The sequence below is a fragment of the Haliotis cracherodii genome, unplaced genomic scaffold (genome assembly GCF_022045235.1).
Source record: "Haliotis cracherodii isolate W230 unplaced genomic scaffold, xgHalCrac1.p SCAF_14, whole genome shotgun sequence".
Lineage (NCBI taxonomy): Eukaryota > Metazoa > Mollusca > Gastropoda > Lepetellida > Haliotidae > Haliotis > Haliotis cracherodii.
In genome coordinates, this window is record NW_027266269.1 from 24,059,663 (window position 1) to 24,076,434 (window position 16,772).

A 16,772-nucleotide genomic window follows, 5' to 3' on the forward strand; every position below is an offset into this window, starting at 1 on the left:
CGAAAGTAGACTCGAACCTCGTTGTGTCGAACTTGCGGGGAGGGGCGGTCGGATAGCCTTGTGGTTAAAGCGTTCGCTCATCACGCCGAAGACCCGGATTCGATTCCCGACATGGTTACAGTGTGTGAAACCCATTTGTGGTTTTTCAGTCGTGATATTGCTGGAATATTGCTGAAAGCGTCGTAAAACCAAACTCACTTACTCACGAACTCGCAGCGATCTGGGGTAAAGTTCGAGTTGTCAAGGCTTCGAGACATCAGGGGAATTTCAGGCTTAATTTGGATACTTTGGTGTTCCAAATGAGCTCGAGACAACCGGGACACATCCAAGTTCGACAGAACGAGGTTCGACTATAGTTCGGCAAAGCGTTGTATTGTTAGAGTCGATGTCATTGCGTCCAAGCGCGCTACTAATCATTGGCAAAGCGTTAGCGCTGAGGCTGTGTCAAAAATATCTACAATGCCTCGGTCTGCGTAGAGAAAACAAACGTTTAACGGAAAGTAGAACACAAACCGATATCTATAGAACTTCCTGAAACAGAAAAAAACGAGGACATCTACAGAGTTCTGTTCTCATGTGCACGGAGCTGCACGCTCGTGACGTCACTGTTTACACGTAGACATATAGATTTACATGACAGGAACTAACAAATCAACAAAAACAAGTCAACATCTGATCATATTGCTTCACTGACAAGAGTGTGCGTGCATGTTTCTTGTGAGGTAGTTATACATAGTGACATGGCAAGGTTATTGCTCTACGACACGCATAGAACACCTATAACCACCCAGTAACACGGACACTTTACAACAGAGACACAATAGGGATATCAATCTACACATCAAACACAAAGTATACATGGTTGCTGAGCACACTCAGTGTCCACACCATGCAAACAGACAAGCGACATATGCGATCAAAGGGGTGAGGTGAGGTGAAATTCGGTTTAACGTCGCGTCCAAGATTATTGCACTTATATAGCAACGTGCATGCACGTGTGTGTGTGGCTGCTTGTACTAGTCCGGACTGATGCCGATTTATAGTGCTAGCACACTGAGATACCGTGCCGCAGTTTAACATGAATACCCAACTCAGGCACAGTATACTGACTTCGAGCCGACCAGTCCTTGTTTTAGCCACTTGATGCCGAGCGCCTGACAGGGTAACAACAAGTACCATCTTTTAACGTCTTTTGGTATGACGCGACCGGGAATCGAACCCCGGACCTTCCGCTCTCCGGGCGGACGCTCTACCACTAGACCACGGAGGCGGTCGCGATCAAACGGAAGGGCGTGTGGTATAAAGGTGCACTCACGAGTCGGACCAGGCTCCTGTCCATTCCTTGTCCCCCCACGGGTTAAAGAGACGCAGCAGCAGCAGCTTGTCTGACCCCACGGCCCCTTGAAGGCTGCGGCTGACCTGCACCAGCTTGACGGCCGTCACGTTGTACCCCAGACCCAGGACAAGACCGTCCGCCGCCTCCTGTCCCACCGCGTCTTCCGTACACTGAAACACCGCCATAGGCACACTCAAACATGGGATGTCACATACACAGAAACATCTGACTCCGTATACTGTAATATGTGAAGTCCTACGCACACTGAAACATGGGATGTCACATACACAGAAACATGCGAGTCCGTACACTGAAACACCGCCATAGACACACTGAAACACGGGGTGTCACATACTAAGAAACATGTGACTCCGTATACTGTAATATGTGACGTCCTACGCAAACTGAAACATGGGATGTCATATACACTGAAACATCTGACTCACTGAAATATGTGACGTCCTACGCATATGCTGTTACACATGACGTCTTACATGCACTGCAGCACATGACGTCATACACGCACTGCAGCAATGATTTCACACACAAGCACTGAAGCACACGACGTCATACGCGCACTGCAGCACGTGCCGTCATACACGTACTGCATCACATGACTTCACACACGCACTGAAACACATGACGTCATACGCGCACTGCAGCACATGGCGTCATACACACACTGAAACACATGACGTCATGCACGCACTGAAGTACATGTTGTCAAACACGCACTGAAGCACATGGCGTCATACACGCAAAACAGCACATGGCGTCATACACCCACTGAAGCACGTCACGCATGCATGCACTGAAGCAGCATACCTCTATCTTGGCGTTGATGAGTGCACTGTTCTCCGAGGCGTCGGACAGCTTGTTGAACAATTCCTGCATGTTCTCCGGCTTGTCCAGGAACAACGTGGACGTCTCCAGCTTCTCCGACACGCCACCGGTGAAGTCTACCAGAGCGTCAGCCACATATCCGAAATTCAGCGACTCGTAGTCCCCGTAAAGCCTGTGTTAGGAACACAACACACAAGTGACTATACGAGTTTATCACTCACCCATCAACACATCATCCGTTTAATAACAACACACTTTTATCACACATTATATAATAACATTACGTGCGGTCGGGAATATTTTGGACATCAGCTGGTCATTCGAATGGGGACGCCGGTAGCCCTATACAACTGTAATCTGCTACTAACATACTACTCCAGAGAGAGAAAAAATATTTTTCACAAAACACCAGTAGTGCACAGACAAACAAAACAAGCATCTCAAAACGTTTATCGTTTACCTGACTATGTCAAGTCCGTGAGTTTTAAATCCCGTGAAGATTCCGGGTTAGAATTGGTCTTCAGCAACTCATGCTTGTCGTAAAAAGCGACTAACGGGATCGGGTGGTCAGACTCGCTGACTTGGCTGATGCATGTCACGATCCCATTTGCGTGGATCGATGCTCATGATGTCAATCACTGGATTGTCTGGTCCAGACTCGATTATTCACAGACCGCAGACATATAGCTGGAATATTGCTCAGTGCGGCTTTAAATAACAAACATCAAACACACATCCGCGTTTTTTACAGTTGGCCGTGCGAGGATCGTGGCATTGTAAAGTTTCAGAGCATCACGAATAAAGTACTTTAAGAAGGACAATTACAGCATTCATCGCCGCGTCTACTTACGACTTTGAAATATGATGTATGTGTATAATAACACAGTGTACAGTTATTACTCTACCTCAGTATCTATTTTACGAATCTATATAATAACTTTTTAATGATCGGCAAATCCATCAAATTGTTTGATAGGAATTATTTACACAATTTATGGATGACAACTTCTGTATTTACTGTGAAGGTGACTTTTCTGTATAGATTCTTATACGTCGCCTTTTCAGTAAAAAAGAAGTAGTTATCCATAAATTGTGTCTACTTTGAAATTGATCAAAGATGACTAACACTTGAAATCGCCACAGCTTCATTAACAATACTGAACTACCCGCCACACTCGCCAGTCTTCTACCACCAACATACCAGACTCCGAACGTTATCTACACTGAACAACCCGCCACACTCGCCAGTCTACCACCAACATACCAGACTCCGAGCCTTATCTAAACTGAACTACCCGCCACACTCGCCAATATACCTCCAACATACCAGATTCCGACTGTTATCTACACTGAACTACCCGCCACACTCGTCAGTCTACCACCAACATTCCAGACTCCCAGCCTTATCTACACTGAACTACCCGCCACACTCGCCAGTCTACCACCAACATACCAGACTCCCAGCCTTATCTACACTGAACTACCCGCCACACTCGCCAGTCTACCACCAACATACCAGACTCCCAGCCTTATCTACACTGAACTACCCGCCACACTCGTCAGTCTACCACCAACATCGCAATCCTCAACAATTACCTACACTGAACTACTTTCTATCCGTTTCAATGCATCAGTCTTGTCTCATGTATTTAAATGATTCATAATAAGCGCACGTGCGGTGTGAATAGTGTTGGTCCATTATAGACTATTAACATCTCAGGGATGCCTGTATTCTATTGTGAAAACGACCGCCGTGCGGAAATAAGGAGCTGAGTAATTATTGAAACGCTCCCTCCACCCATATTTGTATTATAGCTCGCTTGTCAGCTGACAACAATGAATACACCACGACAATAACACAACCGTCGCTAAGGCGACGTAAACATGTGAAGCTTCTGCTTGGCAACAGTGTTTATGTTTCTCATCCTGGTGTTCGCCGTGTACTACTGAGTCTGTCATCGCTCTCCTCGGGGGCGGTCGGGTAGCCTAATGGCTAAAGCGTTCGCTCGTCACTCGGAAGACCCGGGTTCGATTTCCCACATGGGTACAATATGTGAAGCCACATTTCTGGTGCCCCCCGCCATGATATTGCTGGAATATTGCTAAAAGCGGAGTAAAACCATACTCACTCGCTCGCTCTCCTCGGGTACTTCACAACTCATGAGGGGCGGTCGGGTAGCCTAATGGCTAAAGCTCTCGCTCGTCACGCGGAAAACCCGTGTACGATTCCCGACATGGGTACAATGTGTGAAGCCCATTTCTGGTGCCCCCCGCCATGATATTGCTGGAATATTGCTAAAAGCGGAGTAAAACCATACTCGCTCGCTCTCCTTGGGTACTTCACAACTCACGAAGTGTTGAATGTGTGTCCAATGAGAAGTTATGCAAAACACGTGGTGCCTGGAAATCACAGCAGCACAGCTAGACAATGATGGACAGTGACGATCGTGTGCCGAGTGTTCTACCCACAACACACGGTAGCATTAAATCATAAACACGTCAAGAAATGGTTGTGACCACACCTGATAAGGTTGAACGCCCCGGACGACATATACTACTCAAAATTTGTTAAGGAGCACTACTTTAAAATGTAATACGTTAAATTGTGTGCATCTGTTGAAATAGCCAAAGAAAGTTTTGAGTGCAGACATATTTAATGAACATTGGTCCGTTGCTATGTACCACACAATGCTAACAAACAACATGTGACCAATAATCATTCAGATAACCCTTTATAACGAGAGTATCTGACCAAGACTGAAACGACAGAAAATTACGAAAACAAACTCCTTGCTCATAACAACTCTCAGTACCGCGTATGTGATCCACGTGATGCCATCACATCCATCTGCCCAATTCTTCGGCCGCCAAATGACGTCTTTGACGTGCGTTTGAAGTGGGTTCAGTTATCCTCAATAGCAAATATTGATGTGCTCTCTGATAATGATGTGATATCTGTCACGATACATCCAAACTGAGGTTTTCAAGCTCGTGGACATCGTGTCCAATCCTCTGTCCGATCATCAAGACAGTGAGGTCCTAGAGGGATTACCCAATCATCGTGTTCTGGCATATTTTAATAATATTATATTTATTTGTTGGAATCTTCTTACATCATCAAAACCTGACCCCCAGCAAACTCTGGGAACCATATACAGTGTGTCCAACCTGGTGTACATCTTAATGTAATACAGTCAGATTCACTTGGCGTACGTCTTGTCGAACATTGACATTCTCACTTGGCGTACGACTTCATATAATACGATCAAACTCATTTGGTGTGCGTCTTAATGCAATACTGACAAACTCACTTGGCATATGCCTTCTCGAGCAGCGCGGACCAGAACTCGTTTCTTGACTTGGAGTGACAGAAGATGAGCTTGCCGTCCTTGGTGGGGAGTCTGTCGTCCACGACCACGTCCACCCAGTCGCCGAACCTCCAGAACTGGAAGCGGAAGATGCCGGCATACTCGTTCTTGTCACTCCACTCCTGCGTCCGGTGATCCACGACCACCTGTAACAAGTGTAACAGATCCTGTAACAGAACTCATGTAACAGACGGGGCGGTCGGGTAGTCTACTGGTTAAAGCGTTCGCTCGTCACGCCGAAGACCCGGGTTCGATTCCCGACATGGGTACAACGTGTAAAGCCCATTTCTGGTGTTCCTGCCGTGATATTGCTGGAATATTGCTAAAAGCGGAGTAAAACCATACTCGCTCACTCATGTCACAGACAGATCAACACATTTAACAGGCATGCCACTCTATCAGCTCTGGTGGCTTTCTTCCCACATTAAGCTGACACGCCGCGATATAACTGGAATACTGTTAAAAGCGGCGTTAAACCAAACTCACTCACTCACTCACTCTATCAGCTCTGGTGGCACGGGTGGCCTAGTAGTCAAAGGCGCCGCAAATTCGGCGTGCATTCCTTGGGCACGTCAGAAAACTTATGATTGTTACTTCGAATCCCGGGTCGCTCCGATAATGTTTCTAGGTTTGCTAGCACCATAACCGTGCTCTTTCGTTTCACTGAAGCATTAAAGATTGACACGTGCAACCTGAATCAGGCTTTCCTTCAACATAAAACTGACACGCTGTGGCATAACTGGAAGACTGTTCAAAGCGACGTTAAACCCAACTCACTCATTTTATCAGCTGTCGTTATACCGCCGCTCTAGTACCTGTAGTTTCTCGTTATAACGCCTCCACTTACCCTCTGCCACATCTTGGGCTCCTGGGCAAGGCTGGTGCAGGCGTTGACGAACCAGGAGTTGCCGAGACTGCCCTGGTTGAGGTCATCACAGCTCACCCCCTCCACCACCAGGCGCGGGACTTTACACAGCTCCTGTTAGAGTAAAGACAGCGGTCTTCAATGACATGACATATTACAGCACTAGCAGTGATATGCATGGTGTGATGCTGGTCCATAATGAGTTACATTTTGGCTGGACGAACAAGTGCATATTCCAATCAAAATCGCGTAACGAACTAGACATCCGGTTCGTAAACATCATGGATTTTACCCACCAGATTTCGGTCGATTGCAGGCTTTGCAAAGCATGTGTACCGCAAACTTGGCGTCGACAGGTATTTTGCAAATCTTTTTATGTTTTGAATCAAGGTGCTTGAGTGATTTAATGCACTTCGTGGGGTAAGACCCGTTTTATTACACTATTATCTTGGGCGCCGCCATTTTGTTTGAAGCAAATGCATGCGAAATGAGCGAAGGAATCTTATTGGTCAATAGGAGGGACATGGAAGGGACATAAATCGTAATAGCCACTGGTGGAAATTCCAGCCTATTCGGCAAGGGAGGGAACTGGGCCTTCATAGTCAGTTAATCCCTTCGCCGCGGGAACATGGAAAACATCAAACAGAAATAGAAGATTTGTGATAACACTGTGAATAACTAGTTGTTTAAGATGTAAAGGCACGAGTACGACTATGTTAACTTGTCTCGGGGTATAACCTTGACCTTGGTAAAACAATCTGACCTTTGGCCTCATCCATACTACGTCATTGTCGATCTTGCTGAAGAAGAGGGACTTATTGTTGGCTGGGAACTCCGGGTCCTCGAACAGTTCACCTTTCTTCAGACAAGCCTTCTTGAGCTTGGAGTAGCCTTGACCCCGGAAGTTGGAGGGCATCTTCCTCTGTGGGGTACATAGAAGCATAAACGTCACTTTGGCAACACTTCCTCTAATGGGTACATAGAAGGATAAACGTCACTATGGCAACACTTCCTCTGTGAGGTACATGCAAGCATAAACGTCACTATGGCAACACTTCCTCTGTGGGGTACATGGAAGCATAAACGTCACTTTGGCAACACTTTCCTCTAATGGGTACATGGAAGCATAAACGTCGCTATGCCAACACTTCCTCTGTGATGTGCATGGAAGCATAAACGTCACTATGGCAACACTTCCTTTGTGGGGTACATGGAAGCATAAACGTCACTATGGCAATACTTCCTCTGTGGGGTACATGGAAGCATAAAAGTCACTATGGCAACACTTCCTCAAATGGGTACATGGAAGCATAAACGTTACTGTTGTAATACTTACCCTGTGGGATACATGGAAGAATACTCGTCGCTATAGTTACACTTTCCCTGTAAATGTAACCTTCACAAATCTATCATTAACATTCTTCTATCAGGGACATATGACACATGATATACATAACTGTCTTTTGTCAGGGATATATAGCAAATATAAACTGTTTTTGTCAGGGATACATACCATATATCTGTAGTATTGTTAAAGGCTTTCTCGGAAAAGTAAATGCCTAAAGTCTTCTGTAAACAGAAATACAGCACACATCTGTAGTATCTTGGCAGAGGAAAAAACAGTCTTCAGTCAGGTTAAATATAATTTATATCTGTAGTTATCTGTGACTAGAAAAAATATTTTATTCCTATAGTCTTCTGTCAGGTAGAATGTATACTAGTACCTGTATTCATATGTCTAGGGAAATGTCATATGATACGTTCAGTCTTCTGTCAGGGGAAATGTAATATATATAACGCCATTTTCCAGTTTAAATGTAATATATACATATCAGGTGATAGATAACATATGCGTTCAATCATTTGTGAGTTGAAATGTAAAATATGCATACAGTCTTCTGTTGGGGGAAATGTAATAAACATAGAGTCATATACCAGGTGAAATGTAATATTTACATATAGTCTTCTGTCAGTTGAAATGTAATATCTATATATAGTCATATACAAGTTTAAATGTAATATATACATATAATCCTCTGTCAGTTGGAATGTAATATTTACATATAGTCTAATACAAGGCGAAATGTAATATTTACATATAGTCATATACCAGGTGAAATGTAATATTTACATATAGTCATATACCAGGTGCAATGTAATATTTACAGGCAGTCTTCTGTCAGTTGAAATGTAATATTTACATATAGTCATATACCAGGTGAAATGTAATATTTACATATAGTCTTCTGTCAGTTGAAATGTAATATCTATATATAGTCATATACCAGTTTAAATGTAATATATACATATAATCCTCTGTCAGTTGGAATGTAATATTTACATATAGTCTAATACAAGGCGAAATGTAATATTTACATATAGTCATATACCAGGTGAAATGTAATATTTACATATAGTCATATACCAGGTGCAATGTAATATTTACAGGCAGTCTTCTGTCAGTTGAAATGTAATATTTACATATAGTCATATACCAGGTGAAATGTAATATTTACATATAGTCTTCTGTCAGTTGAAATGTAATATCTATATATAGTCATATACCAGGTGAAATGTAATATTAACATATGGTCTTCTGTCAGGTGAAATGTAATATTTACATTTAGTAATATACCAGGCGAAATGTAATATTTACATATAGTCTTCTGTCAGGTGAAATGTAATATTTACATTCAGTCTGCTATAAATGGTGTTTCAACCAGGGGGAACATCTGACACGTATGGAGTTTATACTTACGACTGGACATAAACGCAATCTGAATATCTCTTCTATATAAACATTGAATATGTTCTGTATGCTGCCACTATTTGAGATATTTGTGTTTTATTGCGATGTCTATATGGTAATTGTAAGCTTTCTGTCCCCACCCTGCCTGATATCGGTGCTCCATGGGGCACCAGTTCACACACAGAACACGCGGTCTTTACAACAATGACGGCGCGGCAAACGCTCCTCCATATAACAGTGTTATGGTAATGTATCGCTTCAATGTTTGCCAAAGACTCTTTATAGCGATTCTTTGCTAGTATCAATACACATACATTAATTTACCCCGCGTGTCTCGGTGTGCCCACGGACCTGTTCACAGGGAGGTGATAAATCATATATCTAAATACACATATCTCGACCTTGAGTGGTGTGGACAGAGAAATGAATGTTGACCCACACTACCCGTCAACAACCCCTCACCTCTCCCCCATGTCGAGGTCTGGGGCTTCCGGGTTCCTCTGAAGTAAAGGTATGTTCGACCCGGCTCGATTACACATTTCTATTACCGTCACAAGGAGTAATGGGGCACACCACCCGTGGAGATCCGGGTAGAATAGGTCTTCAGCAACACATGCTTGCCGTAAAAGGCGACTGTGCTTGTCGTTAGAGACGACTAACGGGATCGGGTGTTCAGGCTCTCTGACTTGGTTGATGCATGTCATCGTATCCTAATTGCGTGGATCGATGCTCATGATGTCAATCACTGGATTGTCTGGTCCAGCCTCGATTACTTACAGACCGCCGTCAAATAGATGGTGTATTGCTGAGAGCGGCGTTAAACAACAAACAAACAAATTAGTGTACAAGGGTGGGTGTAGTTTATATTACACCCTTATTTCTCTACTACTTTCACACTGAACACAAGGCGCCTTTCCACAAAGCTATCTTGGCGCTATTGTCTCGTTCTCGATACAGAGCAACCTTCAGCTCAAGGTGTCCTATAGAAACAACATGGCCGTATCTTGGTGTACACGAACCACACCTTCACAGTGTCCTGACCGTTGACCTCACTATGCTCTATAACATCCAAGTGACTGACATGAAATAGTGAGTGACTTGTGGTTAATGCCGCCTAGAATAGTATATCAAGACGTGTTATAATTAACTTGCAGGTGGAAGAAAGCCCGAATAAATACATGTCTTAGACCTTTGCAAGCTGGTGAAACCCTCAAACCGCAATGTTGTTGACCAACATAATTATGATAATTAGGGTAAATCGGGATTTCTAAAACCAAAGTTTCATAAATTCCACCACGCCTAAAGGAAGTCATCTTCGCTAGTCAAGAGCGTCAACTAGCCTTTTAATCAAAGTAGAAACTAGGCTTGGATGTAGACGAGTGGACACGATTGCCTCGGGAAGATGATAGGAAGCAGGCCAACAATTCTGATCTTGTCCTGTTTTGATAAATCCAATGAAATCATTTATATAATTGAATCCTCTGTCCCTTTTGACACTAATGTGATTGACAAGATCCAGGAAATACATGGAAATTATGCGGACCTCGCTTACGAAACGTCACGCTTGCATCCCAAGTATTAAGTTGTCCGACTCCCCATTGTTCTCGGTGCCTTAGGCACGGTACCTCCCATTCTGCTGGCTGACATTGGGAGAGTACCCTGGTTTGCTGCCAGGAATACAGCCCTTCTAAATGCAGAAGGCTGCAGTTTTGGGGAGTCTTCACATTCTCCGAGAAGTTCTGGGCGTTGTTTGACAAGGCAGCGCTTCCTGGGAGAAGTCCCATTCGCAAGAGCCCTGAGCTGATGAAAAACCTAACCGGTTTGACTGTGCCAGGATCCAACAAGCCCTCTAAGCTGCATTTATTTCAATAATAATAATAACAATAACAATAATAAACAACCACGTGCACCAAATCACAAAACAAACAGAATGAAACCACACGTGCACGTGTCTGTATTGTGGGTAGTGATGTCACGTGCTGGACAGTAGGGCGCGGTTAGTTTAACGCAAACCACGAGAGAGTTAGTGTCTTTGTGACGTCACGCACGTCCCTGTACCTGGATGTCTGCTGTGAACTTGTTCATGGCGATGTCGTCGTCGTCGTCCTCTCGTGGCTACACAACACAGTGATATATTGAGAAAGTGCGAGATGACCTGGTATCATTGGCCACTGCCGTCATGATTCAGTGCACGACATAGACTCAGTGAGTGGCTGTATGGAACCATTATGAAGAGATGCGATGTCTGTATTACACGTGCAGTTTGTTGTTTAACGCCGCACTCAGCAATATTCCAGCTATATGATGGCGGTCTGTAAATAATCGAGTCTGGACAAGATAATTGACATCACGAGCCTCGATCCACGCAATTGGGATACGATGACATGCATCAACCAAGTCAGCGAGCCTGACCACCCAATCCCGTTAGTCGCCTCTTACGACAAGCATAGTCGCGTTTTACGGCAAGCATGGGTTGCTGAAGACCTATTCTACCCTGGATCTTCAAGGAAAGCACCAATGGAGACGCCTTCTCTACTACGACTGATTCGACCACCTCGGTCCACGTGTCCTCTACAATATACATGTTGTCATGCTGTACATATTCAATAACAGTATTACAGTTGTGGCTTAGGCGGATTATCAGAGGGTAATACAGGCACTAATACACACAGACTGACGCGACCAGGGCCCTAGCCTTGCTCCAAGGCTGTACTGAAAGAAAAGTCTATGGATGAGTGATATTCTATTCGACCTCCTAACAGGCAATAATCTAAGGACTCCAGTCTCGTATGGGGACAATTTGTTATTATTATGTACATAATCTAGAAATTATGATTTATACTAATAATTATTGCCTAAGAGACTTGTGCAAGTCTGCTCTAATCCTTAAGTCGGTAGTTCTAATCCCGGCCTTAGCTTACATAACACGGCGTTCTGGATATGGCTGTGTGTGTACCCCGCTGCTGAAGGGTCAACTCACGCCTACTCTATCAGCTTAAGAGGTTGTTGCAGTTTGTTGGTCATTAATACAAACAAATAAGATTAGTATCAGAATTCGTAAATCAGGACAAAATGACGGATTTATGGACCCAAAACACTAATGCTGTGAGAGTTTTAATACTGAACTCTTAACAAATGTCCTAATGATGTCGGCGTAATAACGTTACAGTCAATGTAATTTTCACTTAAGCAATTAACAAAACGCCTAAATATTTCAGTCATTTTACAATTATTTTTCCATTCATTTCATTATGAGGGCGGTCGGGTAGCCTAGAGGTTAAAGCGTTCGCTCGTCACGCCGAAGACCCGGGTTCGATTCCCGACATGGACACAATGTTTGAAGCCCATTTCTGGTGTCCCACGCCGTGATATTGCTGGAATATTGCTAAAGGCGGCGTAAAACCATACTCACTCACTCATTTCATTATGATAATGATCCATATAGTTTAATGCTGTGTGTGTGTGTGTGTGTGTGTGTGTGTGTGTGTGTGTGTGTGTGTGTGTGTGTGATGTTTTAGTCAATTTGTAAAATGACTGACATATGTAGGCATTTTGTAAATTGCCTAAGTGAATCACAATTTGAACATTGACTGTAACATATACGTAATAAGCGCCACAGAAGCAAGCGTCGGTTTGCAGATGATATAGTCTTACTTCCATACACAGAAGTGTGAACATTATATAATATAAGAGAGCTTTTTCATTTTGTCTTTTTAGGGAGTCGTGAAAAAAATGTACAGGGACATGGGAGGTCATCCAAAATATGACAGTCACAAGGGGCGGGTCATTATTTTCAGCAGTGCAGCGCATACACACCTGTAATAAATGAAAAGTCCCTTAATGTTCCGCGTTGATTACCGTATTTGTTGATAGAAGTGAGTGAGTATGGTTTTACGCCGCTTTTAGCAATATTCCAGAGGGGGGCACCAGAAATGAATTTCAAACAATGTAAGCATGTGGGGAATAGAACCCGGATCTTTGGCGTGACGAGCGCGCGATTTAACCACAAGGCTACCCCACCGCCCCTGTTAAGAGGAGGCATAGTGAGTGAGTGAGTAGGATTTTACGCCGCCTTTAGCAATATTCCAGCAACATCACGGCAGGGAACATCAGAATAGGCTTCACACATTGTACCCATGTGGGGAAACCGGGTCTTTTGCGTGACGAGCGAGCGTTTCAACTACTAGGTTACCTCACGGCCCCTGTTAAGAGGAGACATAGTGAGTGAGTATGGTTTTACGCCGCACTTAGCAATATTCAAGCAATATCACGGCTTTAACCACTAGGCTGCCTGTTAAAGAGGGGGTATGATACACTATGAATATATAACAGGAAGCTTGATACACTATACGTGTATAATAGGAAGAAAGTTAATGCTATGTCAGTCGTTCCACTGCGTTAAGTTCAAACTAAATGTACACTGGATTTATCTCCACAGAACGACCCGTACTTCTCTGCGCGGACAGTAGTCTGTGTGTTTGAGTTTAAGCAAGTGTTCAAGTATTCAAATGTCACCTAATTGTCCGCGGAACACCCGACTTGAGGAAAGCCCTAGACGTTCATAACTTACGAGGTTTACACAAATACGTAGTATATCTGGATCCATGAGTTACCCACCAGGAAATACAAAAATCCGACCTGTTTACGTTTTTGTTGTGGAGGAAAAGAAGGTCCATTGTCGACCTGTCAGTTATATTGATCACCATGCCGTACGCGCGTCCTCCTAACAAAGCGTGTTTGCACAAAGAAAAAGAAAAATAGCCTTGTCGATCTTTTGATACTTATAAGAAAAATCTATACTTAGTGTGTCAAGTTGCAGGAATGCTACAAGGCTTACAGTGACACTATTTCTGTCACATATGTTGATATATTTCATTTCACCTCTAAACATTTCACAATCCATCAACGTCTAACAAAACCCCGAGAGTCTTATCGACATATCACGTGACTTATATTCCCCCTGGTCTAAGTATTCAATTGGTCAGAAAACATCGATGAGGTGGAATCGATTATATTGTATCTGTGGCTGGATACTTCTACAGCGGTAACTCTATAGCAGGATATTCACGGACTCAGGTGTGAACGAACAAAGAAATCCATAACTGGGAAAATATATGTACATAATAGAGCGATCGCTGATTAACAGCATGGACGCCAGTCGGGTGTCGGGTGGATGGCTGCTGTTGGAAGATAGGTCTGGTGTCGGGTTGGGGGTAGGGCTGGGGGCCGTGTCTGGTGTCGGGCTGGGGTGGGTGTTGGGCTGGGTGCCGTGTCTGGTGTCTGGTGTCGGGCTGGGGGTAGGTTGGGTGTCAGGTCTGGGGATAGGGTTTGGTTTCGGGTCTGGGGGTAGGAGTGGGTGTAGCGTGTTGTGGTAGGGTGGTTGTCGGGTTTGGGGAAGGAGTGTGTGTCGGGTTGGGTGTGTGTGTGTCGGGTTGGGGTTAGGGTTGGGTGTCGGGCTGGGTGTCGGGTTGGGGCTATGGTTTGGTGTCGGGTCTGAGGGTAGGGTTGGGTGTCGGGTCTGGGGTCTAGGGTTTGGTGTCGGGTGTGGGGGTAGAGGTGAGTGTCGGGTCTGGGGATAGAGGTGGGTGTCGGTTCTGGGGGTAGGGGTGGGTCTCGGGTCTGGGGGTAGGGGTGGGTGTCGGGTCTGGGGGTAGGGGTGAGTGTCCGGTCTCGGGGTAGGGGTGAGTGTCGGATCTGAAGGAAGGGGTAAGTGTCGGGTCTGGGGGTAGGTGTGTTTGTCGGGTCTGGGGGAAAGGATAGCTTGGCGGGATTTGGGGTAGGGTTGGGTGTCGGTCTGGGGGTAGGGGTGGGTGTCGGGTCTGGGGGGTAGGGGTGAGTGTCGGATCTGAAGGTAGGGGTAAGTGTCGGGTCTGGGGGTAGGTGTGTTTGTCGGGTCTGGGGGAAAGGATAGCTTGGCGGGTTTTGGGGTAGGGTTGGGTGTCGGTCTGGGGGTAGGGGTGGGTGTCGGGTCTGGGGGTAGGGGTGAGTGTCCGGTCTCGGGGTAGGGGTGAGTGTCGGATCTGAAGGTAGGGGTAATTGTCGGGTCTGGGGGTAGGTGTGTTTGTCGGGTCTGGGGGAAGGATAGCTTGGCGGGTTTTGGGGTAGGGTTGGATGTCGGTCTGGGGGTAGGATAGGGTGTCGGGTCTGAAGGTAGGGGTGAGTGCAAACACTGAAATAAATTAGTGTTTCTGCATTCTGTTGTGTCAGATCGTTCTAATTACTATTAAGATCCTTATTAGAATCGTCTACAGCTAGGCAACTGTGTATACAGAGAAGTTGCATCCTCCCCACCACGCCTGTCCTGAAACCACCGACTTTTGTTACTGAATAATTTACTCATCCCGAGTGTTTTACATAATTTTAAAACCCAATAAGACGGTCGGACAGCAGACCACTAAGTCTTGCCTGCAAGTCTTTTAAATTACCAGCCCGCATTCAGGCATTATACATATTGAAAAATCGAAATTGAAAACGAAGAGACAAATCACGTCTTGATTAATTTCAAATAATGCAAACTTGAGAATCTACAACGCGTTATATTAAAACTGAATACGTAAGTAGTCTTAAACCTATCTGCCAGACAATCGGGCAGGTGATCACATCACACGTAACTAAGTTTCTAAGTCTCTCACTCATAATTTCCACACTATTTCCACAACTATTTCGACAGATTTCCACAACTACTTCAACAACTATTTCCACACTATTTCCACATCTTTTCCCACAACTATTTCCACACTATTTCCACATCTTTTCCCACAACTATTTCCACACTATTTTCACAACTATTTCCACAACTTGGCCATAGAGCTAGAAGGTATCAGCGTACTAGTTTTCAAGACAGAAAATGCAGGACGTGCCCCGGTGATATTAGAGATGTACGTAGCGTCCACTACACACAGCTCTACGGAAAACGTACATCACACAATATCATAGGAACACCCCTTCAGTCTTCAAATTTGTACAATTATATAGCGTTCAAAATGTTAAGGAATCATGTCGCCTTATTAAATCTTTTTAGAGCTGACATGTTAAGAAAAAGTTGACTGTAAGCTTGCATTTGTAGTTCATTCTGCTTACGTTATATCTCCATCATGAAGATGATCTCTCCTGTGTAAGGGACTCCCCCCAACGATTACTGTTAACCACCTATATACTATAAAGTTTCAGGTTAATTAACAATTAAACTGGTGTCAAGTGCATCAGCAAGCTGTAAGTCGCCTTCGGTACAGAACAGATTGTTTTCTATACGACAGCCGTGCTTTCCGTTGCTATGTGCCTAATCAGCAGACACTAAACACAAGTCTTATTACTGTCGTTAAAATTTATACGGTAGGTCGTGCCTCATGGACATTGGCAAGCTTTAAAAAAACGTTTTTGTTTATAAACTTACAATCTGAAATATGTAAATAGTACTCTGACAAGAGTGATTGAAAGCAAAGATATTTTACCTACCTAGTGTCTCCGGGTGCGATTTTTAATCCTCCTTTATAATATCGATACAGACCAACCACGCCGGGAGATCTCGCGTGAAGTGGCAGCGCGAGACTTCTCACGTGGCGAGGCTGTAGCTATTATGATTATACAGATGACGTGTGGGTCAGGCGACTT

The 16,772-nt window shown here is 44.4% G+C and overlaps 1 protein-coding gene across 2 annotated transcripts in view; it reads right to left on the reverse strand.

The window, feature by feature from the left end:
• Nucleotides 1-16,683, reverse strand: part of LOC139461115 (calpain-5-like) — a 35,195-nt gene extending 18,512 nt beyond the window's left edge. For both annotated transcript variants that reach the window (XM_071242653.1, XM_071242652.1), the window contains exons 1-6: nt 16,617-16,683; nt 7,176-7,334; nt 6,395-6,526; nt 5,491-5,693; nt 2,162-2,351; nt 1,316-1,506 (exon numbers count right to left, since the gene is read on the reverse strand). In XM_071242653.1, coding sequence (XP_071098754.1) covers nt 1,316-1,506; nt 2,162-2,351; nt 5,491-5,693; nt 6,395-6,526; nt 7,176-7,328 — 869 coding nt within the window. In that variant the 5' untranslated portion in view covers nt 7,329-7,334; nt 16,617-16,683. The remainder of the gene's footprint in view (nt 1-1,315; nt 1,507-2,161; nt 2,352-5,490; nt 5,694-6,394; nt 6,527-7,175; nt 7,335-16,616) is intronic.
• Between the last annotated feature and the right edge of the window lie 89 nt (nt 16,684-16,772).